Source organism: Girardinichthys multiradiatus, chromosome 17, assembly GCF_021462225.1.
Source record: "Girardinichthys multiradiatus isolate DD_20200921_A chromosome 17, DD_fGirMul_XY1, whole genome shotgun sequence".
In the NCBI taxonomy this organism is placed as follows: domain Eukaryota; kingdom Metazoa; phylum Chordata; class Actinopteri; order Cyprinodontiformes; family Goodeidae; genus Girardinichthys; species Girardinichthys multiradiatus.
The window spans coordinates 9785603-9808702 of record NC_061809.1 but is presented as its reverse complement, the minus strand read 5'-3'; the positions used below and the strand labels follow the sequence as shown (position 1 = coordinate 9808702).

Sequence of the window (23100 nt, the reverse complement as noted above, 5' to 3'; positions counted from 1 at the left end):
TTAGTTTAACAATAAGCAGCCTGCCATCTTTGTGCTGGTCACCAGTTTGGTCACACACTGCTATGGGATGACATCCCATTCTTTAACCAACAGTTGTCTGCCAATGTGGTTGTTTTGGTTCACTTTGATAATATGCCCAAACTGATTTCAGAAGTGTTTATTACGGTTCGGTTGACATTTTTGGTCTATTTCCGGCAGAAACTTCAAAAGATACCACTCCGACTACATAGATGTGTTTTTCGATTTGTCTAAGAGGTCAATTCTGATCTGGGTAAGCAGATTCTAGCTGCTTTTCTAGTTAAAACCAGTAGGATTTGCGAGATGTGGCACTAGAGTTGTGTTTGACATGTCATGGAAGTTGAAACTCTGGTTTGGGAATATTCTCACAGACTACTTGAGCCTATTTTAGCTGGAAGTCACAAAATCACTTGAATTTATTAAGCTTTGTGGAGCTAACACCTATTATTATTTAAATTGTATTATATAAATATTATATGCATAGTGCTGCCCAACCTTTGATAATACATGAACTTATATTAAATCTGAACTCTGCATTTAGACGTTCAAGTAAAATATGGTGTATTCTTTTTGCACATCTTCCCCAAATTTCTAGTCAGAAATACAACAATAGTCTCTGAAGTACTTTATAATATTTATCTGTGAGATTGATCCTTTACTGTGTGAATGCGTAAAATGAAGGGAAACATAATGTTGAAGTTTTTTCCACCAGCGTAGAATTATGACTTTCGGGTGCAAATCGAGTACATAGTAACTACTATTTCCAATACAAGATGACATTGTTTCGCACTGTTTGATTGAATTAACAGATTTACAAAAAAAAGTTTCACATCACAATACAAACTGTCCGGCGTGCTAAAATATACTTTGTACCTGCAGCTTTCACTGCGTTTTCCATGTGCGGCAGCCATATTGGATTTTAGCTAACTGTTTATTTGGCCTTTAACTTTTTTTCTTTCTACTTGGAACTGGGACACTTTGACTTTCCAGTACCAAACAATCCTACGGCAACAGAACAGTTTTTCAATGTAGCAATATCAACTTTTAGTCAATTGGGGGGAGCATAAGGAGCTGTTTCAGCACACCTCTGACTAAAAACAAAAAACTCACAGGGAAAAAGGTTTCAACCTGTACTGATAATTAGTAGATAGTTTCACTCAACAGCAGTTTAGTATCAAGCTTTAGGTCTTTTATTGGGAAAAAAACCAGGGCAAAGAACCACATCAGCATCTTATTACCTCATACATGTAAAATATTAGGTAAAACAAATCTAACAGCACAATCTAAGAATGCGCACAATTACATCAGGAAGAGGGCACTCCATCATTTATTGTATCCTGTAAACATGAAGATTCTTACTTTTTTCTCATTTAATAACTGAAACTGTGTAACATCAGCATCACTTAGAGCTGCCCTCATGCTCTAGTGTCTAGTGTCACTCAGCAGACTCTGTGTCATTCAGCGGCTCACTTGTCCTCCTGTCGACAAAGTCTAAACTCAAAACAGAAAGTCCAGTTCAGTAAAATAAAAAGTAATTAATCCATTTTACAAGGTGCTTCTTTCGTACCAAGTTAATTCTCTATGCATTTTATTACATTACATGACTATTCAAAATAATAGTAGCTGTTTACATTTTCAGTAGCCATTTTTTGCTCTTCATTCATGTTTTTTTTGGGGCAAACGTCAAGATTCTGACCACACCCAGCTGATCTGAAGCTTCTTAGAAGTAAGGATTGAAGCTTTTAAGGTTGAGAGATCTGCTCCGTCCTGACAATGCGACAACATATATTACATGTTCAATAAGACATCTCAGCATGTCTGGGTCACAGTCTTAAAAACAGCAGCCCATCTGTTTACATTCTGCCCATGATGGTCTGATTGTCGGTTTTAACTGCCTGCAACAATGTATGGGCTTGTTGCATCGCTGTATTTACAGAAAATACAGATGAAAAGGTTAAAAAATGAACTGTGTTTATTTAAAACCAAAAAAGCAAGAACTATTCCCACTGCTGCACAAATTTAGCAATCAAATTATTATTGAATTTATTTTATAAGATCTATAAAATGTGTTTTTGTTTCTTGAGTTTGATACCTAGGCTCAGTAATAGAGCAGCCAGCTGCCTGGAAGTGTGCAGCAAAGGGTGGGGGTGGGACAGCACTGTGTATTCATAAGGCATAAGTTCACCGCTCCTGATTTGATTCATGCAGGATGTAGCGAACATGTACACAGGTTGGAACCCAATTAAATAAAAATCCTTGAAGACGAGGAAGGGATCGGGGGCTTCTTCATGGAGCAAACGGAAGCTTACGTCACAAATCAGTAGTTTCACACTATCACAAGTTCTGATCTCATCTGATCAATGTCATCGACGTCGGGAAAACAAACGACATGCTTGTATCGGCAAAAATCTAGAATTACATCTAGAATTTACAGGCAGTATCTAGAACAGTATCTACAGCCTGTAAAAAAAGCACTTCCCATCATTGAGAGTTAGATCATGTGTGTTCACTCCACTATGAGGTATCTTCTATACTCGTCTTTATGGAAAAGCGTCAAGAACAATGCCGTTGCTGAAAGAATGTCATAACAGGTCATGTAGGGAAGAGAGTAAATCTGTAATACATGGTTAGATAAGAACTTTCTGGCTCGCATGCAAAACTATATATGGTGTAAAACTCACACTGCACATGGAGGTGGCACCGTCATGTTGTGGGCAAGATTTTCTTCAGTAGGAATAGTGAAGATGGTCAGAGTTAACGGGAAAGGAGGTGCAGCTAAGTACAAGGCAGTCCTAGAAGAAAACCTGCGAGAGACTACAAAAGACTTACGATTAAACAATTACCCTAAATCATACATAATGATGTAGATCAAAATATATTCATGTTTGAATGGCCCAGTCAAAGTCCAGACTTCAATCCACAGGTGTTCTTTGTTTAATCTAACTGAGCTTAAGATATTCTGCAAAGAATGGGCGGAAATCTTCAAAATCCTTTAAAAGAAAGCAACCCAAGCAGACACGCGCGTGGTGTGTGTCAACAGCATAACTACAACTAGGTGGCTGATAGTTGCTTTATCTGAGCAGCCACCAGCATGACCACGTGCAAAATATATGTGCTAACTAAAGGACAACAAAGCATCAGCTTCCCCTGCTTCTCTGCTCTCTTTAGCTCTTTGTATTTGCTCAATAAAGCAGAAACTTTGGGAGCCAGAGCTGCATCACTAATCACTGACAATGGAGTCTGCAGGCAAAATGTGATCAGCAATTTGACAAAAGGTTTGAGAAAAGTGACTAAGAACCAAAGGCAAACACAGGAGTTATAAAAAAAAAAAAGAAGCTCTCTCAATATGTTCAGCAATGATCAAATATTTGCTGAACTGGAGGTAAAAACAGAAGGGCAGCCATCTTTGCTGTCCCCTGGAATACTGCTTTGAGTAAAAAAAAAAAAAAGACAAACAACAAAAAAAAAACTACCACAGCTGATAACCACAGCATAAAAAATTACAACAAGCAGAGGCAGCCCTCTAAATGTAAAGTGCTATAAGATCACAAACTGAACAATCATTTTAATTAATCTGGGTTCAACATTTCTGTTGCTTTTGCTAGTAAAAATCACTAAAACCCACTGTTAAGTCTACAGTTAATTATAGTCGGTGTGTGTGTGGCCAGGGGGAGTAATGCTTGTCAATGTGCTCTGTTCACTCCCCTCACCTCTCAAACTGGAGCATAGGATTGAATAGAAGAGGGTGGAGACAACAGGGCTCTTGCTTGGAACATGAAAACCATGAAAAACTGAAAAGGCTAACACAAAGGTGCTAGATGTTGATTTCTTTCCCTGCCTCCCTGTCTGTTGACTCGCCTGTCAACTCTTCGCTCTCACTCCTCAACTGTTTTGAGGACGGAGTCATCTCCCAGGATTTTGCAGAGCTCGTTGAGGCGACTTTGCATCTCGGGGATGCCGGCGAGCTGGGCCTCCAGCCGCTGCTTCTCCTCGGCGAGGGAGAGGCGGGTTGCTGAGTCCAGCTGCTCAAAGCGCCAGCCCCCATCCCCGTCGAACTGCAACAGGTGAGTGTGGTACTTCCTAATATGGAGAGAGACAGGTTGAACTTGCTCAGGTATAGGCATATGGATGTTCTACGAGCACCCAGATTGTACAAAGCTGTAAAAACAAATTTCACCTGTTTTTACGTTTTTGTCACGCTCAGTTGTTCAGATCATCAAACAAATTTAAATATGAGACCAAGCTAACCTGAGTAAATACAACATGCAGTTTTCAAAATCAAGGCTACAGATATGTAGAATTAAGAAATCACCTGGATAGAACCTGTCTGACAACATGAAGTAGGCTAAAAGATCTCAAAAAGCAAAACATCATGCGTAAATCAAAAGAAACTAAATAACAGATGAGAGACAAAGTCATTGACAACCATCAGTCTGAAAAGGTCAACAAAGCAATTTCTAAGGCTTTGGGACTACAGCGAATCACAGTGACAGCCATTATCAACAAATGGAGAAAAACATGGAACTGTGATGAACCTTCCCAGGAGAGGCTGGCTTACCAAAATTACTCCAAAGGTTCATCAACAACTCGTCCAGGAGGTCACAAAAGAACCAAGATCAACATCTAAAGCTTTGCAGGGCTCATTTGGGCTCAGTTTTTACAGCTGGTGAGCCTGGATTATGCAGTGGAACAATAATCCAAATAATCCAAAACAAACCAGCAGGTCCATCTCTGAACGGTTCAAAAAATCAAAATGGAGGTTTAGGAGTGGCCTAGTCAAAGTAGGGACTTCATTTCGATTGAGATGTTGTGGCATGACCCGAAACAGACTGTTGGTGTTTGAGATCCCTCCAACATGGCTGTTTCCTTATTAAATGAAAACCTCAACAGAAAAAGGCTTTTTTTATTTAATCGGGTCATTTTTGTCTGACATGATATTTTTTCAGGATCTGAAACATTTCAGTGTGACAAAAAAGTGTAAACAGAAGAGATCTTTAAAGGGGCAAATATTGTATTTTTTGAGCACCAAACCTAAGATAAGATTTTCATTAGTTGCCCTTTAATCCTAACAAGCAAAATTCTTAGATTATAATAAAATATTAATAATCAAAATGTGAAATTTGTGTTTTTTCCCCCCTTATAACACAATGAAAATGATTAATAACTAATAATCACGTGTTAAAAGAAAACCTTTTAAGGGTTTTATATCCACCCAGGAAAATAGCTAAACACAGTTAAATAAATTGTGTGGTTTGGCATATTTTCTGTAATTTTATGCCACACTGTGTTGCATATTGGTTTCTCATCACGTATATGTTTAATTAACCTTTATTTGTTCAAAACTTATGTGCATAAAAATTATTAATAAATATCAAATCAACGTCAACCTCAGTGTTTCTTTGTATTTCATAAAAGCCTGTTTCCAAGGATTCTTGTACTGGCTTCCATAGAGTACTTGCCACTCACAATATGGCAGGTGCACTATGGGTAACAAAGCCTTATGAGTTTAAGTGCCTAAACAAGCATTGGAAATGGTGATTTCCATAGAGTAACTCGTCTTACCACAGGGAGGGTCGGTGCGTGATGGAGAGCAGTGAGATGCCGGCATCCTTGGCAGCCTGGAAAATCTTTCCCTCTACGTCAATGCTCACAGCACTAGTGCATTCGTCCAACAGAGCATATTTAGGCCTAGCACACAGAGTGGAAATTATACCAGTTATTGCTGTGCAACAAGTATTACTAAATAAACAGCACAGAAGGACTCAATCATTTCTCCAATTTGTTAATTTCATTTTTGAATTCAATGGAAAAAAGAATGTGGTTTTTACAGAATTTCAAGCAAAGGACTCTTTACTAAAGATAAAAAATAATAAGTCTGAAAACTACAGTAACATATGCAGCAGAGGCTTTCAGATGGTTTTCCTGAGCCCAAACTGTTCATATGAGCGGCTCCAGGTGTGCCATATGGGGTCAAAGAGATAATTGAGCGTACAGTCAGGTCCATTCAGCCTTACTTGTGGTAGAACATGCGAGCCATGCCCATCCTCTGCTTCTCGCCTCCAGACAGGACATCTTTCCAGTCGAGCTCAGCATCCCAGCCTTGACAAAAACAGATAACATTATGTGAGACTGTTCTTTTCTCTGAGAATGGACTAATTTGTCTTAGGTTCTACATTTTGTTTAGCTGCTTGATGGTAATTTTTTGGCCACAATTTTCCAAGTTACACAAACACAGACATAGAAATGCAGCACATTTACAGATGTATTGTTTTTCCTTTTTTAAATGGTCGATTTATGGGATATGCCATTCAACACATCCCCTCTGAAACGAAGGCTAAATGCTGACCTAGATACAGGGTTGAGGTGTTTTCTTTTTTTTTTTTACAAGTCGAAAAAGTCAAACAGAAAGTCAATAGATGGGGCGTGGCGCTGATGGTGTAGGGGTTAAGCGCGCGACCTTATACGGAGGCTACAGTCCTCAAAGCGGCCGTCCGGGGTTCGAGTCCCAGACCCGGCGACATTAGCCAAATGTCTCCCCATCTCTCTACCCCTCTTTCCTGTTTGCCTACTGTCAAAAAATAAAAATAAAGGCCACTAGTGGCAAAAAAATATCTTTAGAAAGTAAATAGATGGCAATGACCTCTTTGCCGTTTCGTTCCTTTCTTGTTTCGGTTCAACCTGACTATGCGTCAATTCATACCCGCTGACCTACAGTAATTATCTGTAATCTATTCATAGTACTCTGTAGGGAAATGTGGTTATGTGACCCTAATTGGTCATAATTACTTTTGTTGATCAGTGTCATAATTCCTCATATTTTATAAAGACTCATCTGGCTCAAAAACAAGCAAGAACAAGAGTATTACAACAAAAAATATATATATATAACAAAATACTTCACTAAAGAGAAATAAACTAGTATAGTTATCCTAGTATAACTTCAGGGACAAAAAACTTAAATAGCCTCATCACCATATTTCTTGTAGAGACACCTTCTACCAGTCTGGAAAAGGGTTACCAAGCACTTTCTAAGGCTTTGGAACTCCAGTGAACTATCCACAAATGTAGAAAACAGTGGTGAACCTTCCTAGGAGTCGCCGGCCTACCCGGTCAGTTTGGATAGCTTCTAAATACAATTTTTGAAATGTCAGGAAAAGAAACCCCCATTAGAAATGATCGTTCACAGTTGGAAAGTCCTCTTTGGTAATCTCTTACCTCCCTCTCTGGTGACGATATGATTCAGGTTGACGATGTCCAGGATGGCATCCAGGTCCTTGTCGGTCAGCCCTCTGGCGGCCATGTCCTCCACCGAGTCTGGGTAGATCACCTGGTCTCGCAGTGAACCAATTGACATGTATGGCCTGGAGAAAAGTACACAGATGAACACAATCGGTACTCACTGAGCGCTTCTTTGCTCTATAGGCTCATTATAATGAAAAGGGATTATGCATATGTACATATAGCACATCACTCTGGCTTCTTTTGTTTCTATTGTGTATAGTGTAACAGCTTCTCTTACAGCTACCAGGTGGCTGTCTAGTCTTAACTATAAAATATTCACTGCTCTGCAGCAGGGAGACTGCACCTCCCTCAGCCCTGGGTATGATTACATTGGTAGTTTCTGGCTGGTTCACAGGATGACGAGGTCTGCAAATAGCTTGGTTGTAAGCAGTTTGTAAGCCGACTTATTTGTGATTGTGCAAAATAACAGACTGATAATTTTTTACCAATTGGGAATAGATTAATGACTGTAGAGTGTCCGAGCTACCGCACCCTGTTGGCGGTCAGACACCTAGGAGCTACTCTGGTCCTTGGTCCCCAGAAGCAATCACACACTCTATCTAAAGACTCTTAAAAGGAACGACTCTCATACAGTTTCTAACTTTTAGCTCCTTTAATCTAAATTAAGGCAGAAGAATGATTACAGGGATCAGAGCTGAGGATCCCGTCTCGGACCATCGCTGTCTGTGAAAGGCTGACGGAGAGCCCCGAAAGAAGGTCACATGTAGTTTTATATCTGGTACTCCAATGCAATGGATGTGCCCTCCCTCAGTGATTATCAGTAGACTATGTGTCACCATTGTGGTGTCTCTCTGTTAGATTGTGTAGTAGTGGGTGTCCATCTTTAATCTAAGTGTGCTGTGGCTTTCTAATCAAACCAGTTATACCAGCTGCTACCCTTTCAAACCCAGTGCCCCAGCCTCAGGTCATTTATCACAAACCTTGGGCCATTTATCCTTGTCCTGTATGTTTATGAGCATTCATATCCTATTCTAACAAAAGGGAAACATTAGAACTTATACTTTATTTCAATATGGTATAAATGGGAAAAACAGCTATGAGTCATATTAATAAAGGTTATTCCTAACAACAGTCAGAATAAGGATAACGTTCTTGTGATATGATAACTTTAAGTGAAACTACAACAATTTCCCAGCATTTACACAAAAATTCAAAACATGATGTAAAAGCTTTTATATAAAGCAGATAATAACATGGGGTTAAGCAAACATATAGTATAAATGCTAGCTGAATTTAGAAGTAGTTTATACGTGCTTATTGTACAGGTTTTTAGCTTATTTTTCTAACTAGCCTGCAGTCGGCTGCTTTACAGAGATTCTGCTCACAGCTCACCAACTCTAGTGTCTTATCTTAGAAAGAGTGATGGTCGGAGCTTCTTTTCAAACTAATCTGATTCTGTAGCTAATTGTGTTGTTGTGGGTGTGGATCACAACTTTTATTTTTGCACTGAAATACTTGTCTCTGTTCAAGATTAATAGAGGATGTCTGCTCAACAGCTTAGGTTGCTTTTAATATATTATTAATACCACTATATGCTTCCACTGAGTGAACAATCTGGTCTGCAGGAAGGTCTTAGCAAGCAGATTTTTTTTAATAGAGGCTTGTGCTGCTTGCCATGTCTTTCAGGTCTATGTCAGATGGTTTCATCCAATTCCCTGAAGCTAAAACTGAAACTATGTACAGTAGGAAAAGGGACTCATTTATATATATATAAAAGTTGGGGATATTCCAACTGTAAAAAAAAAGAAGGAAAAAGACATACAACAGTACTAGAGTATATCATGCACATCTGATTGTGGTCAAACTGCATTTTAAAAAATTAAATCTGCAGAATAATTACTTTCATGCTCTTTCTACAGAAAAATTAAAGTGTCCTACAAAAGTATTTTGTTAATTATGTTGTAAACATTTCACTCTCTCTAAAGTTTTTTGTTTCTCTGCAGCTGACAGACAGGTCCTGTTACGATGTATTAGATTACTGGTACGGTTCAGCAGTACCAAGTTTAAAGGTCTGTCTCTGCTGTGGGATATCAGGTTATAGTTCATGTGGATACCTCTGAGGGATGTAAAACATGTGCTCGGGGGAAGGTTTGTGCAGGCGGCCACCGTAGACGGGCCACAGTCCGCTGAGAATCCTGAACAAAGAGCTCTTTCCGCATCCATTTGGGCCTGTGATCAACAGGTGCATGCCCTCTTCCACCTGAGGAGGAAGGACAATTTATTAAAGCAGCTGAAGTGCAGGGGGCCATCAGGATAATTACAGTGCATCATTAGAATATAAACCTGAGTGCAGAGTTAGATGGTGTTGCCAGCCTAACAGTGCAGCAGAGACTGGAAACATTGTTACACACTGTTACATCTAGAAACTTCTGTAAGCTACACTTAGAAGCTAGATGAAGGTAAAAGGTAAAAAATGTGGAGGTTATTTTTTGTGAGTAACTCTGTGTCTTTACTGTTAAATAAGAAACTGAACAAGCTGAACTGCGGTATTGTGCCAAAAGTATTTGCTCCTCTGTTTTTACACACGTATATGAGCTTGAGTGGCATTCCATTTTTAATCCATGGTGTCCATTACGATGTTGGCCACTGTTTGAAGCTATAGCAGCTTCAGCTCTTCTAAGAAGGCTTGGCTTTCCATAAGGTTTAGGAGTGTGTTTATGGGAATTGCTGAGCATTCTTCCAGGAGAGCATGTGTTAGGTCAGACACTGATGTTGGATGAGAAGACCTACTTCTTCCCAAAGGTGTTCTATCGGACTGAGGTCAGGACTTTGTACAGGCCAGTCAAGTTCCTCCACATCAAGCTTGCTCATCATTGTCTTTATGGATCTTGCTCACTCATGTTAGAACAGGAAGGGGAAATTCTCCAATGGTTCCTACAAAGTTTGGAGCATGAAATTGTCTTAAATGTCTTCCTATTCTCAGGGTCCTGAACTCAGAGTCCTGAAAAACCGCCTCACACCATAATCTGCTCTGTACAAAACTTTACACCTGACACAGTGCAGCCAGACAACCAGAAGTGTCCATTGAAATGTCCGAGACTCATGATTTGTCCCTGCAAAGAACACGTCTCCACCACTCCAGAGTCCAATGGCAGCGTACTTTAGAACACTGCATCCGATGTCTTTGCATTAGGTGATGCAACACTTGGGTGCAGCCGTTATCTAGACACTGAACTTAAGCAAATTTGAAGGCTGCGTGAACTTTTGGAGGTCTGTAGCTATTGACTCTGCAAAACGTTGGAGACATCTGTGCATTTTATGCCTCAGTATCTGCTGACCCTGACCTGTGGTTTTACATGGCCTTCACAAACGTTTTCAGAAGAGATGCCTAGATGCTGGGTTGTATGCACCTCTGGCCACGGAACTGCGTTAGTATAGTTAGTGTATCGTGACCAAATAGTCAACACATTTTCTCTGCTTGCAATTTGCTCAGCTGGACTCCAAATTAACTCTCTGTTGTCACACAATACCTATACTAAAACTCAGGTCCTTATATAGAAGGTCTTCAGTTATCTGTCCTAAGAGTGTAAGCATAAAATGGTACTGTAGCTTACAGCACCATCAACCTACTTGTCTCATCTGATCAGGGTGTAGAAACATTCATCTCATAAAACTCTCATCTGTTGAGATCCCAAATGAAGAATAAAGCATTTCTATTTCCAATTTATTGGGTTCATTTCTCTACTTTTCATGTTTTTACTTCTTTCTTTGTGGGATTATTACTATAAAAAGAGGTCAGTAACCCAGATTTTAAAAACAGCCAATCAAACAGTGTATTTGCTGTGTTAGATACAAGAGTTTGATTCCCATGAAAACAAATGCGATGTGTAAATAATTAAATATCTGATACAGTATGACAGCTACAGACACGGAAATCTAGACTGTAAAGCACAGTTTAAAACTAACTGTTGCTTCATGATTTTTAACTGTGTCCTTTATTTCTGAATTGTTTATTTATTTAAAAAAGGATTCCTATTTCTCTGGAGTTCCACGGCCGGGACGAAAACCACACTGTTCCTCCTGAAGCCGAGGTTTGACTATCGGCCGGACTCTCCTCTCCAATACCCTGGCGTAGGCCTTACCAAGGAAGCTGACGAGTGTGATCCCCCTGTAGTTGGAACACACCCTCCAGTCACCCTTCTTATGAAGGGGGACCACCACCCCAGTCTGCCAGTCCAGAGGTACTGTCCCCGACCATCACGCAATGTTGAAGAGGCGTGTCAACCATGACAGCCCTACAACATCCAGAGGCTTGAGGTACTCAGGGCGGATCTTATCCACCCCCAAAGCCCTGCCACTGCGGAGCTTTTTAACTACTTAGGTGACTTCATCCTGGGTGATGAAAGAGTCTAACCCTGAGCCCCCAGCATTTGTTTCCACCAGGGAATGTGTGATGGCAGGATTGAGGAGATCCTCGAAGTACTCCTTCTAACGCCGGATAATGTCCCCAGTCGAGGTCAGCAGCCTCCCGCCCCACTGTAAACAGTGTTGGCGAAGCACTGCTTCCCCCTCCTGAAGCGCCGGATGGTTTGCCAGAATCGCTTCAAGCTTCGAGGCAAACCGGTAGTCCTTCTCAATGGCCTCACTGAACTCCTCACAGGCCCGGGTTTTTGCATCTGCCGTGGCACGCTGGGCCTCACGGTACCCGTCAGCCGCCTCAGGAGTACCACAAGCCAACCACAGCCGATAGGACTCCCTCTTCAGCTTGACTGCGCCCCTTACTGCCGCTGTCCACCACCTGGTTCGGGGATTGCCGCCGTGACAGGCACTGCAGACCTTACGGCCGCAGCTACGGGCGGCAGCATCGACAATAGATGTGGAGAACATGGTCCACTCGGACTCTATGTCTCCAACATCCCCCGGAATCTGGTCAAAGCTCTCCCGGAGGTGGGAGTTGAATACATCCCTGGCCGAGGGCTCTGCCAGATGTTCCCAGCAGACCCTCACTATGCGCTTGAGCCTGCCAAGTCTGTCCGGCTTTCTCCTCTTCCAGTGGATCCAACTCACCACCGGGTGGTGATCAGTGGATACCTCAGGGCCCAGGGCATGCTGGAGGGACTATGTCTCCCGGCTGGCCTGGGAATGCCTTGGGCTCCCCCCGGAGCAGCTGGAGGAGGTTTCTGGGGAGAGGGACGTCTGGGCGTCTCTGCTGAGTCTTCTGCCCCCGCAACCCGGTCCCGGATAAAACGGAAGACGAGTACGAGTATGACGATTCCTATTTCTCTGCAGCAACTGTCTTCTAGACCTTTTGAGACTTAACTTCCAAGAGTTCCCAGTCCTTCACTGTAAAATACTACCAATCTATAGTTCACTATTAAGTTATGGCAAACATTTTAACAGCAGGCAGGTTTTAGGTATGGAATCTACATGAAACTGCCAGGATGGATGGACGGACGGGAGGGAAGGAGGATGAGAGGGTGGGCGGAAGGTAGAAAGGAAGGGAGGGAGGAACGAAGAGAGGTAGGATGAAAGGAAAGAAGGAAGGAAGGAAGAAAGAGAAGGAGGAACCAAAAGGAAGGAAAGAAAGGTAGGACAAAAGATAGGAAAGACTTAAGTAAAGAAAGAAGAAAGGAAGGAAGAACAAAAGGAGAGAAAGACGTAAGGGTGTGCAAGGAACAAAAATGAAGGATTGAAGAAAAGAAGGACATTAGAATGTAAGACAGGAATTTAAAGAAGAAAATATGCAAAAAAGAAAGGAGACAAGGAAGGAGGCATGACATTTAGAAAATGGGATATACATACTTTTATCATACGTTTATCCAAACTTATTCAGACCTGGAAGATACTGAAATCCAATTTTATACTTATCCTAACTTTTTTAGATTGAATAGGAACCCTGTAAACATGCATCACTCCATCTCTTCATGTACTGGACCAAATCAGCGTCTCAGCACTTAAAAATCAAACAATAAAATTAGAATGTAAACTAATTTTGGCATTAATTTGACATCTGTCTTTTAAGTAACATGAAGGTTTATTTGGAACATTTAGCTTGAAAAGCAGCAAAAGTCCAGCCTTGTGTCGAAGTTTCAGCATAATTTTTATTTTTAAGTATTATAAAATATCTCATTATAGAAGCCCCTCTCCTGGGGGGCAGCAACATGTTGAGACCCAAAAGACACATCTCTTGTCTAATGAGACTACTGGGGATTTCTAGGAAATACTAATAAACACCATACAAACCTCAGTCCTCATGGAGCTGATGTGTGGCTTGGGTTAGATGAGGGTCTGGCCTTTCAGGTAGAGTGTAACATTTGAACTTTGGGATTCAAAAAAAGAAACAGAGTGCATCAACCTCACCTTTAGGTTCAGGCATGACACCACAACATCTGCATTCGGTGTGATGATTGGCACGTTTTCACACACAATGCCGTTGTCCACATCGATCACTTCGCCTGCAGAGCAAAACGAGAGACAGAGAGGTGATCAAGTATTGCATTTTACCTGCATTTTCAATTGAACTAGAGATAAAGCAGATCTCCCAGCTCCCATTTTTGTAAACATTGACAGATTTCTCACCAACAGCTATAGCATAAATTGATATAAAAATAGCCTAAAAACATTTCTGTCCCTCCTACTGTGAACAGAAGCGACGCCACAAAGTTTTTATGAGGATTGTAAAACAGGGTTCTTCCAGTTTAAAACAAAGAAATAGATTCTAGAGTTGACATTTAAAAAGAGTTCAGAATCCTCGATCAGTGATCAGTGTGGTTAGCGCAGCTAACGTCACTGAAAAAGCCGTCTCAGTTTGTATTCTCAAGAGAATATAGACTTAACTCCTAACTCAGAGATTTCAGAAAGGCTTGACAACATTTCCTAATCCAGCACAGTTCATGGAAGGCATGAGGTGAAAGATCAGAAGGATAAAACGTAGCAACTTGCTGCAACACATTTAGCCTTCCTGTTTGCAGCTAAACATCTGGCTCTCCCTTACAGCCTAAATGAAAAGCGGATTATAGATAGTTTTTTACATCTTTATTTCATCTGACTACTTTTTAAACACCTCATTGAAACTGAAAATAGCTAACTATGAGTCTCCTTCATTCAGCAAAAGCTTCCACACAGAAGAGTGTGGTAGTAACTGCAGCTTGGTAGTGTTTAGGTATGGATGCATGCATTCAAAAGATATGATTGTTTTTCAGTGTCCCTTTTTTCTTGAAGCAATTTGCCTGATCATTTATATGATCTGTATTGTAATTTTGATACATACAAACTTTTCAAAAAAGAAAAAACAAATCATGTTTGCATAAGAGCTCTGTTTTATGTTTGCAACCATTCCATCTTTTACTCTTTAGCCACCCTCTTACACTAGACTTTTTTGCTCCAGATTAGTCCAAACAAACATGTCTAGTTCACGTTTCTCATTTAGCACATTTGCTTCTACTTCACTAGATCTGAAATGGGACAAGGACATACTGAAACATGACCTGATGACAGACAGTAAAATCAATATTCATTGTAGGTGTAACTGTATTTTATCCTGATAAAGCCTAGCTTGCATATGCAGTCATGTGACAAACCCATACAAAGTCCCCTCACAGGTGTTATTTGCGCACACAGCAGGACCAACCCACCTTTTATCTCCAGGGGCCCGTCTATGTGCATCTCAGGTTTGCTCTTCAGCGTTGTTCCTGTAGTAGCAGAGAGAAAGGAGCGCTTGTAGATCCCCTTCTGGACGTCCTCAAACACTACAAACATGTTGTGGACCCTCGCGGTATAGCCCGCCAGCTCTGTAACCTGTGTCAACGAATGCACGGGGGGGACAACGGTCATCGAGGAAGACATCAGAAAACAAGGTTACCACGACCCGAGAGAGAATCCGACTGTGTCATGGGACACTATCACTGCCAAGTGTGTTGTGTGGCCAGTGAGTGAAAACTAAAGTAAGCCCAGGGGTAATGGCAGGAGGTACTAGAGAACACCTGCAAAATCCAATCCAACTCAACTGTACAACTATAGTCACTGATGGTAAAGATCAGTATCTAAGAACATGTAATTAGTAACGCATGGCTTCCTGTTTCCCTGAGGAATAATTATGATCCCACAAATAGGATATTTCTCTTAGCCAATCTTCAAATAGGGAAAGAGCGGAGAAGATACCATTAAAGTCAAGGGGGTATTTGCTGATCTTCATATAGGTATGAAAACGATACAACAAAATAGCTACTGAGCTAAACCTGCCCATATTTACAATCACAGCAATATTTAAAAAGTCATAATAAAATTGAAAAGACACATTTTAGAGATGTCGTGATCAGACGTCTAGCAGTGGGGTCCTGATCAAGGTATTTTTCAAAGATTGTTATCATTGTCACTGACTAAACTCAAACCTATACCTTTAAGCAATCTGGTAAAGACCTGATGATGATGTCATGGCTTTGTAAGTTCAGATGAGTTAATTCAAGATTTTTATGAGGATGTTTTTAAAGGCACAACCCAAACACACCGCTTCTTTTTTTGACATCACAGAGAAATCAAAGGGAAATCAGCCAAGATGACGTCAACAAATCTGGTTCATCCTTGGCGACAATGTCCTGATGCCTGAAGGTGCCATATTCATCTTTTAAAATGGTTATGTGAGGTTGTAAGTATAAACAGCATAGGATGGTCCTGCTATCAAAAGCTTACTCCAAAATCACCATAAAATGGCAGATAGCAAATGCGTGCAGGGAAATTACCTTAAATAATGGATGAGACTAAAGTTAAAGAGTTTACCCTTAATGACCCTTGTTCCCTTTGGAGGAAAAATAGGAAAGCTTACAAGCTTCAAAACACCCTCCCAACTGTTAAGTACAGAGGGTGCCAAAATCATGTTGTGGGGACGCTTTGCTACAGGAGGGTCTGGTACACTTCAAAGAATTAGATGGCATTGTGAGGAAAGAACATTCTGTGAAAAAATGAAGCAACATCTGAAGACATTAACCATCCATGCAAAGAATAGTATTTCCATATTTGGAAAACAAATTTCCCTCTGTGACGATGGCTAAAAGCAGGTAGATGTTACAGAGAAAAAGGAGGATACTGGAGGCTTTGCACCCCGCAGCAAGACAATACAGGCTGTTGACACAGCTTGAAAATATTAAACATTGCAGAGTATTTCTGGGAATCCACAGACCCGATGTGGGACATGTTCTTTCACCCAGTGACATCTCTCTGGTCAGCCCGCCGGCAGCTAAAGTTCAAGAGCAAAAGAATGTACAGTTCTGGAAGCACGTTTACATACCCTCAACATGAAAATGTCATGTCAATATTAGGCTTTTATCTACTTTACTGAATCACTCTTTCTTTTCCGGGGAACATTTTAGAGAGAGAATTCGGTTGGTTTTCTGTACTTGTACTGAATTATGGAGGTATTAAGTATTGAGTATTGCCGAGCTTTTGTGTTTCAAGGTTAAAAGAAAAAATATTACAACAACTCTGTTGTGTTGTACTCTACTTTGACTCACAATAATGACTGTATAATAACAGCATATGTAGACAAGGAAGCGCCTCTCCTAATTTAGCTTATTTTGTAATCCTCTGAAATATATTATCCTGTTACACTGAATAAAAATGCTACATTTATGAAGCAGGAGAACAACCTTTGAGCGAGCTTGGTCTGCACACGGCTACCCGGAACCGCACTAAAATATGTCATCAAACAAATGAACAAATCCTATCAAAAGTGAGGCTGAGCATGCGAAAGTTAGCTAACTGCTCAGCATAAAAAATGCCAGGAGGAACAGGAAGCTAGCTTATTTAAGACCTCCTGAACATCAAAGGTGGGTGAGATAAATAGTATATAAAATTTACATAATAAGCAATTTAAAGTTACTGAAATGCACTTTGAAGTTACTGGATTTTCAGCACCTTGCTTTAGATAAAGTATCGGATCGATATTGGCAAACTGTTTCTCATATATAGCTCATATCAGGCATAGAAGTCCCGATCAGGACTTCGAAATTGCAGACTTCGATAGTATTTAAATTTTTTTATGGTTTTTGCACAATCACTGTTTAGTTATTAAGTTTTCAGACAGTAGTTTTTAATTAATACTATTTCTATGCCTTCAGGGTCTCCTCCACATGTACTATTCATACATTTGAGTATTTGTTTTCTTTACCAAGTTAATGCCAAAGTCTAGCTTCCCCTTTCATTTACATTGTGAGTGTTATTCCAAATTTAAAATTCAAAAACTGGAACTTAAGAATCAGTTTAATTTACCTGATTACTTTAGTAATCTGTATCTTACTACGACAATTTGTCATATCCATGGCTTCATTTTTCAATAATATTTCTGTCTGTTGGAGAGAGTAGCGCTACTAGCAGTAGCTGAATCGAGAACTTTGACATAGCTCTTCACTTCTAGATGCTTGAGTTTGTCCTTCCCGCTACATTTATATCTATATGCAGAGCCAACAAATAGAGGTGCACTGATCAGATCTTTCCTGGCTTTTCTTTGAGGTTTAACCTGACCGATTTTGTCAGTCTAAGGTCTACAAAATGCAAACGAGAGAACATGTGCTGCAGGCTGTAGGTACATTGATCAGGCCTTAACAGCACTGCTTTTAATAAAAAATGATGGGCCCTCGTTTTGCTGAATAAAAATAAATAAAACAAATGTATCAAATAACATTTTCTGAAAGAGTGCTAAAGTAAATCCTGGCAAAAAGGCAAAAAGAGAGGGAAAGTAAGAGGGCTAAAAGATCAACAGATGGTGGATTATTCACAGCAAGGCTAAGCCTGAGGGAAGGAGCTCTGAATACCCACAGTTCACTGCTGACCAGTGAGGATGCCATGTAATTTTGATGCTTGTTACTTTAGTTTTCCATGCTCATACATATGCAGCAGTGTAACACAGACGACACCCGAAATGACCCGGTTGTCTTGTCATGGCAAGTAATCAAGCCTCCAAAGAATGGTGGATGGCACACTCAGCATTGTCTTGTTAGGAGCAGCAATTATTTCCTGTGAGGTCTGTCCCTGTTTCTGCAACATGTTTCTTTTTTAGAAAAGCTACAAAATAACAGCTGAAGACAAATTGTACTTGCTCTCTAGGCTCAGGAATAAATAGCTAAAAAATAAATAAACGTGCAAATCTGTAAGTAAGTAAAAGACAAAGGTCCAACAGAACTGCAACCAACTTCTGAAAAATCAAAATAAAATACGGAACAAAAATCAACATCGTCAGGCTAACAACACAAAGCTAAAAGAACTGGTTTATTTCATTGTAATCTCCGATATAATTGGATAACCATTGCATATTTTCGTAAAGAGCCTTGAGATAACATTTATTGTGAATTGGTGCTCCTAAAATTAACTGGACCAAACTGAAAGAGATTACACACACAAACTGAGGCGTTCTGATAGAAAACCAGCAGTGTGTGGAAGCATGAGCTGACCTCTGGACCCGGGAATCTGCTCCATCTCAGCTGTAAGTTATACTGAAAACATCTGGACCACTGCATGCAGGGGCTTGCTGCTCTGCATCTGCACAACATCTACTCAAAAAAGAACAACATGCTGACTGAAATTAAAGCTGCTATAACCAGGATTTTCAGTGAAAATCCTTTTCACTGACAAAAGACGAATTACTTGATTTGTGTCATGTTTGACGGTGCTGAGATGCTGCTTCTTAATGTTGTACTCCTATTGCAATATGGCAAACAAGAGGGGAGAAGATAACGAGGGGAGCTGAGAAAGTCAGTGGAATTTCCCTATTCTCTGTCCAGGATCTGTATTAAAGCCACTGCAGGAAAAGGACACAGAACATTGTTGGATATTCACTACCTTCCATGAAAAGGCTGTATTATAGCAGTTTAAGAAAAATAAAACAGGGATTCCTCATTTCAAAATTTCAGCTGAATCAATGGATAGAACAGGGAATTCCATACTTTTCCAGACTGTTGGAGTCTTACCTTATATCCCAAATGAAACATAACTTTATACTTATTTCAGACCATCTGAAAATCTGTGTTTTCCAAGCCAGAACTTGGTGCACTCCCTTTCCCGAAGAAGCTAGTGGTTTATAGCATAACATGAATGTTGTCATTTTAATTCCCTAGACAAAGACAAAAAGCCAGCTTCAAGAGCAGATCTTTCTTGTAGGTTTGTGGGAAAGGCTTAACGTCTGATAGGGAAGTTTGCAGCCCAGTTTTGTCGCTGAGTTATAACACCCTAATTTCCTTGCAACAACTACAACACATGGAGCCAATGATTGCACATGCTGGCACATTTCTCAATACATATATATATAAATAACTTAATAAAAAAGAGATAAAAAACAGCCAATGGAAGAAGAACATAAAAAAAAAAAAAAAAAGTAAGACATATAACCAAAAAATTCGACCAATACCGAGAAGATCAAATGTAAGACCTTTTACTGATTTTCACACCAATGTGTAATAGATGTCAGAGAACTTGTTTCTCTGTATCTTATTTATTACCCAATAAAATGCCAATGAATTGATTTCATTTTATCAAACACACAGCAGCTGAACGTATTTTAAGCCCATGCGTTGCTGTTTACACTCAGGTTGGAGGAATGTGGCATGATGGGAGGTGGCACAGATAAGGAAACACCACCGCTAGCACTAGTTTCTATTCCTCCTCTTCACCACACGAGCAGGCATCAAGAACCTCTTTGTAAGCAAATAATCCTCTTTCTAACATATGCATCGTGTACTAATGCTTACAAAAGGCTCTGAACCTGCCTGCTCAATGAAAGCTGTATCAATCTTCAATGTGCAAATTTATGTAGAATTTATGCAAACACTAGACAGTTGCAATCCAGTTTTTTTTTTTTTTTTCAGCTCCTAACAACTAAGTGGTGTAGTTGTGCATGAAGACACATGTAATTACATAACCATAATCTTAAAATGAGCTTCTGCTCCAAATTCTAAAGTAGGGTTGTCCAAACCTCTTTGTAGGAGGACATGATCCTCTCAATTGCATCAGCTCCGGAGGCCAAGAGGTTACGGGCGGTGGTGAACGCCTCCGTCCTCTCGCTCACCATCAGCTGCGCCTGTCCACCTGCTGTTTCTGCAGACAGAGAGAGAAAACATTTAATGGTAATAAGTTATGAAGTGGAGCTTCACACAGGCAAGTCCGACTGTTTGAGAGGGAGTCATGGAAAACGTTCCTACCGTTGTCAGCGAAACCAGTGGCTGTTATGATCGGCACGGCCACCATGACGAGCCCGCTGCCGCTCCACACGTACTTCATGAGGAACTGCTCGATCATGATGTACCAGAGACGCTTGGACAGGATCAAGTTCATCTGATCCGCCAGAGCTCGGTAGCACTTCTGTAGCTGACACATCTCCACCTGCATAGATCACCACCATCATGGTGGAGAGAAGAGCTCTTTTGTAAACGTTGCAAGGGATGAAGCTTTTATTTTGGTATGGTCCAAGTTTTTCATTACCATTTGCAAAAATGCACAAGTACTGGGAGAATATAGTTGTGTGAAAAAGTAGTCACACACCAAGAACCACAAATAGATGTTTACAATTTGTGGTTAATGCACTCTATAGTGTTTTAGTTTGATAAACCAACGTGACAAAAAAAGATGTTATTTTTTCCTTTTATCTTAGAAATAAAGAGCTTTTGCTCCAACTGCAAGTCTTGGGGGCATGTCTCTTAAAGCTTTGCACATTTTGAGCCCCTTCTTATTTGCAAAATAACTCAAACGCAATCAGACTGGATGGAGATTGTCTGTGCGCTTACATTTTCAACTTTCGCCACAGACTCAACTAGATTTAGCTCTGGACTTTGACAAGACATGAATATGAGTTGGTCTAAACTATTCCATTGTAGCTCTAGGTGTATAATGAGGGTCGCTGCCCTACTGGAAGGTGAACCTCTGCCCCTTTTCTCAAGTTTTTTTACTGCCTCTAAAAGCTTTTTTTCTGGGAATATCTTGTGTTTAGCTCCATCCAGCTGTACTTGCTGAAGATAAGGTCCAGCCTGATTGCAGCTACCACTATATTTCATGTAGGGATGGTGTGTTCAGGCTGATGTGCAGTGTTATGCACACCCTTCATATTTTTATTTGAGAAAAAAAAAAGCTGAAACCCATGTATAATTTATCTTCCACTCCACACTTATGTCCTACTTTGGACATAAAATCCAAATAAAAATGCGTAGTTAGCGACATGACAAAATGAGGAAAGGTTTAGGAAGGATGGATACTTTGGGACTATACAGATGGTTTTGCTGTTTATGCTCACTTAAACTGATACAAAGCATGCACAAATGTTGCATCTATAACCGAAAATAAGCAGCTGACGTATTTGTTTATAAAGCATCACATTTTGTGGTGTAATGTTAAGATTATAAGTGAGTAAAACCCCATAAAATAATTGTAGCCCCTCATTCAGCCCAGTTTACCTTGTGTCCTCTGTAAAAAGCTATTTCCTCAGCATTAGCAATAATCCTGGAGTGCACATAGCGCAGGTAGCCCTTTCTGTGGGCTTCCTCTGCAACAAGCTTGCCAAACTTCGGGGAGCATGCACGCAGGACCTTGGCCGTGGCAAAGACCACCAGCCCGGCCAGCAGAGTCGGCCCGCTAGCGTTGGCTCCCCTCGCCCTGGCGGTCTGAATCAGCGTGTAGGAGGTCAGCATTACATCCAGGATCGGCTTGGTGAGGTTGGAATACAGATGGGCCACCGACTGGGAGAACATCATCACGTCCTCGGTGAGAGACTGGTCTGGGTTGGCGAGCCTCCCGTCCATGTTGCTGACTTTGTAATAGGTCTGATCGGTGAAGTAGGTCCGGTAAGCGTGGTTAACCAGCCGGGTGCGGAAGGCCAGAGCCAGCTTGCACTCTAGGTACCGGATGGCGCTGTTGACGAACGTGGCCGGGATGGCGATGAGGAGCCATTTCATCAGCTGCAAGATGAAGTGCCGGGGCTTTTTCTCCACGATTGTCTTGACTATCTTCCCGTCCAAGGTGGCCACGTAAATGGACAGAAATGTCCTTGATATCAGCGCCACAGAGTGCAAGCACAGCAAACCTAGCTCTTTAGAAACAAGCTTAGGAAAGAGGATTTTGCCAAGTTCCAGGATCTGCTTGAAAAACTCAGCGTTGACTCCCGGGGATGCTTTCTTATCGCCCACAGTGTCTATCTGAGCTTTCCCAGAACACGCTGAGCCATTCTCCGCCTTCGAGGTCAGGCGATCGCTGTTGGGCTTTTTGTTCCCGCAGAGCTGCTTCCAGATGATGGGGTACAGCGTTTTAACACCATAAGCCGCAGCCGCCAGGAAGACGGCTCTTTTCGCCGCAGCCGTGCGGTCCCATTTTACTCTGGACGCCGCATCGAGGAAGTTGGACATCTTTTCAAACATTAGTCACCTCTGCTGACCGTCCGTGCAACACCCATCCCCCGAAAACACCGAATAACCTCGCCGTCCTTAAAGCGGAGACGGGTACTGGCAATGGCCCTGAAGACGTGAGGACAGCCCGTTTACAAGCAACGTTACATTCTGCTGCGTTTCCACCTGCAACAAGCCAAACAATGTTCACTAAAAACCTACTTCCGGATACTATTACCAAAATTAAACTGAGTGTTAGCAACACCGACTGAACCCTTAGTTTGTAAAGCTAACTTATTTCCTGTAACAACTGTAGTTGCGTTACCTTGATGAAAGTGTTTGGAATAGCTTTTCTGATTGGTCGCGCCCCCTACAAGATTAGAGCTCTAATATCATTGGTTGAGCTGCAGATGGAAAGAAAGCTTGATGTTTTGCACATACTTCCTTGTTTTTAAATAATGCTCCGTCATGTGCCTCCTTTGCTCTT

At 41.0% G+C, this 23100-nt stretch overlaps 1 protein-coding gene across 1 annotated transcript; it reads right to left on the bottom strand.

Moving 5' to 3' along the window:
* Positions 1-1185: 1185 nt before the first annotated feature.
* On the bottom strand, positions 1186-22801 carry LOC124883242 (ATP-binding cassette sub-family D member 2-like). Its single transcript, XM_047390253.1, has 10 exons — positions 21690-22801; positions 20445-20625; positions 20219-20340; positions 14895-15057; positions 13621-13715; positions 9375-9520; positions 7234-7379; positions 6033-6117; positions 5581-5706; positions 1186-4098 (listed from the first exon to the last, which is right to left on the bottom strand). The coding sequence occupies exons 1-10, from the start codon at positions 22644-22646 to the stop codon at positions 3894-3896; spliced, it is 2226 nt and encodes a 741-aa protein (XP_047246209.1). The 5' UTR covers positions 22647-22801; the 3' UTR covers positions 1186-3893.
* Between the last annotated feature and the right edge of the window lie 299 nt (positions 22802-23100).

Excerpts from the sequence above, each read along its gene's own strand:
- LOC124883242 (XM_047390253.1), bottom strand. The coding sequence starts at position 22,646 with ATGTTTGAAAAGATGTCCAACTTCCTCGATGCGGCGTCCAGAGTAAAA. Across the intron at positions 20,341-20,444 it reads CACTGGTTTCGCTGACAACG|AAACAGCAGGTGGACAGGCG; the intron begins GTAGGAACGTTT and ends CTCTGTCTGCAG. Across the intron at positions 5,707-6,032 it reads GCTCGCATGTTCTACCACAA|GCCTAAATATGCTCTGTTGG; the intron begins GTAAGGCTGAAT and ends TCTGTGTGCTAG.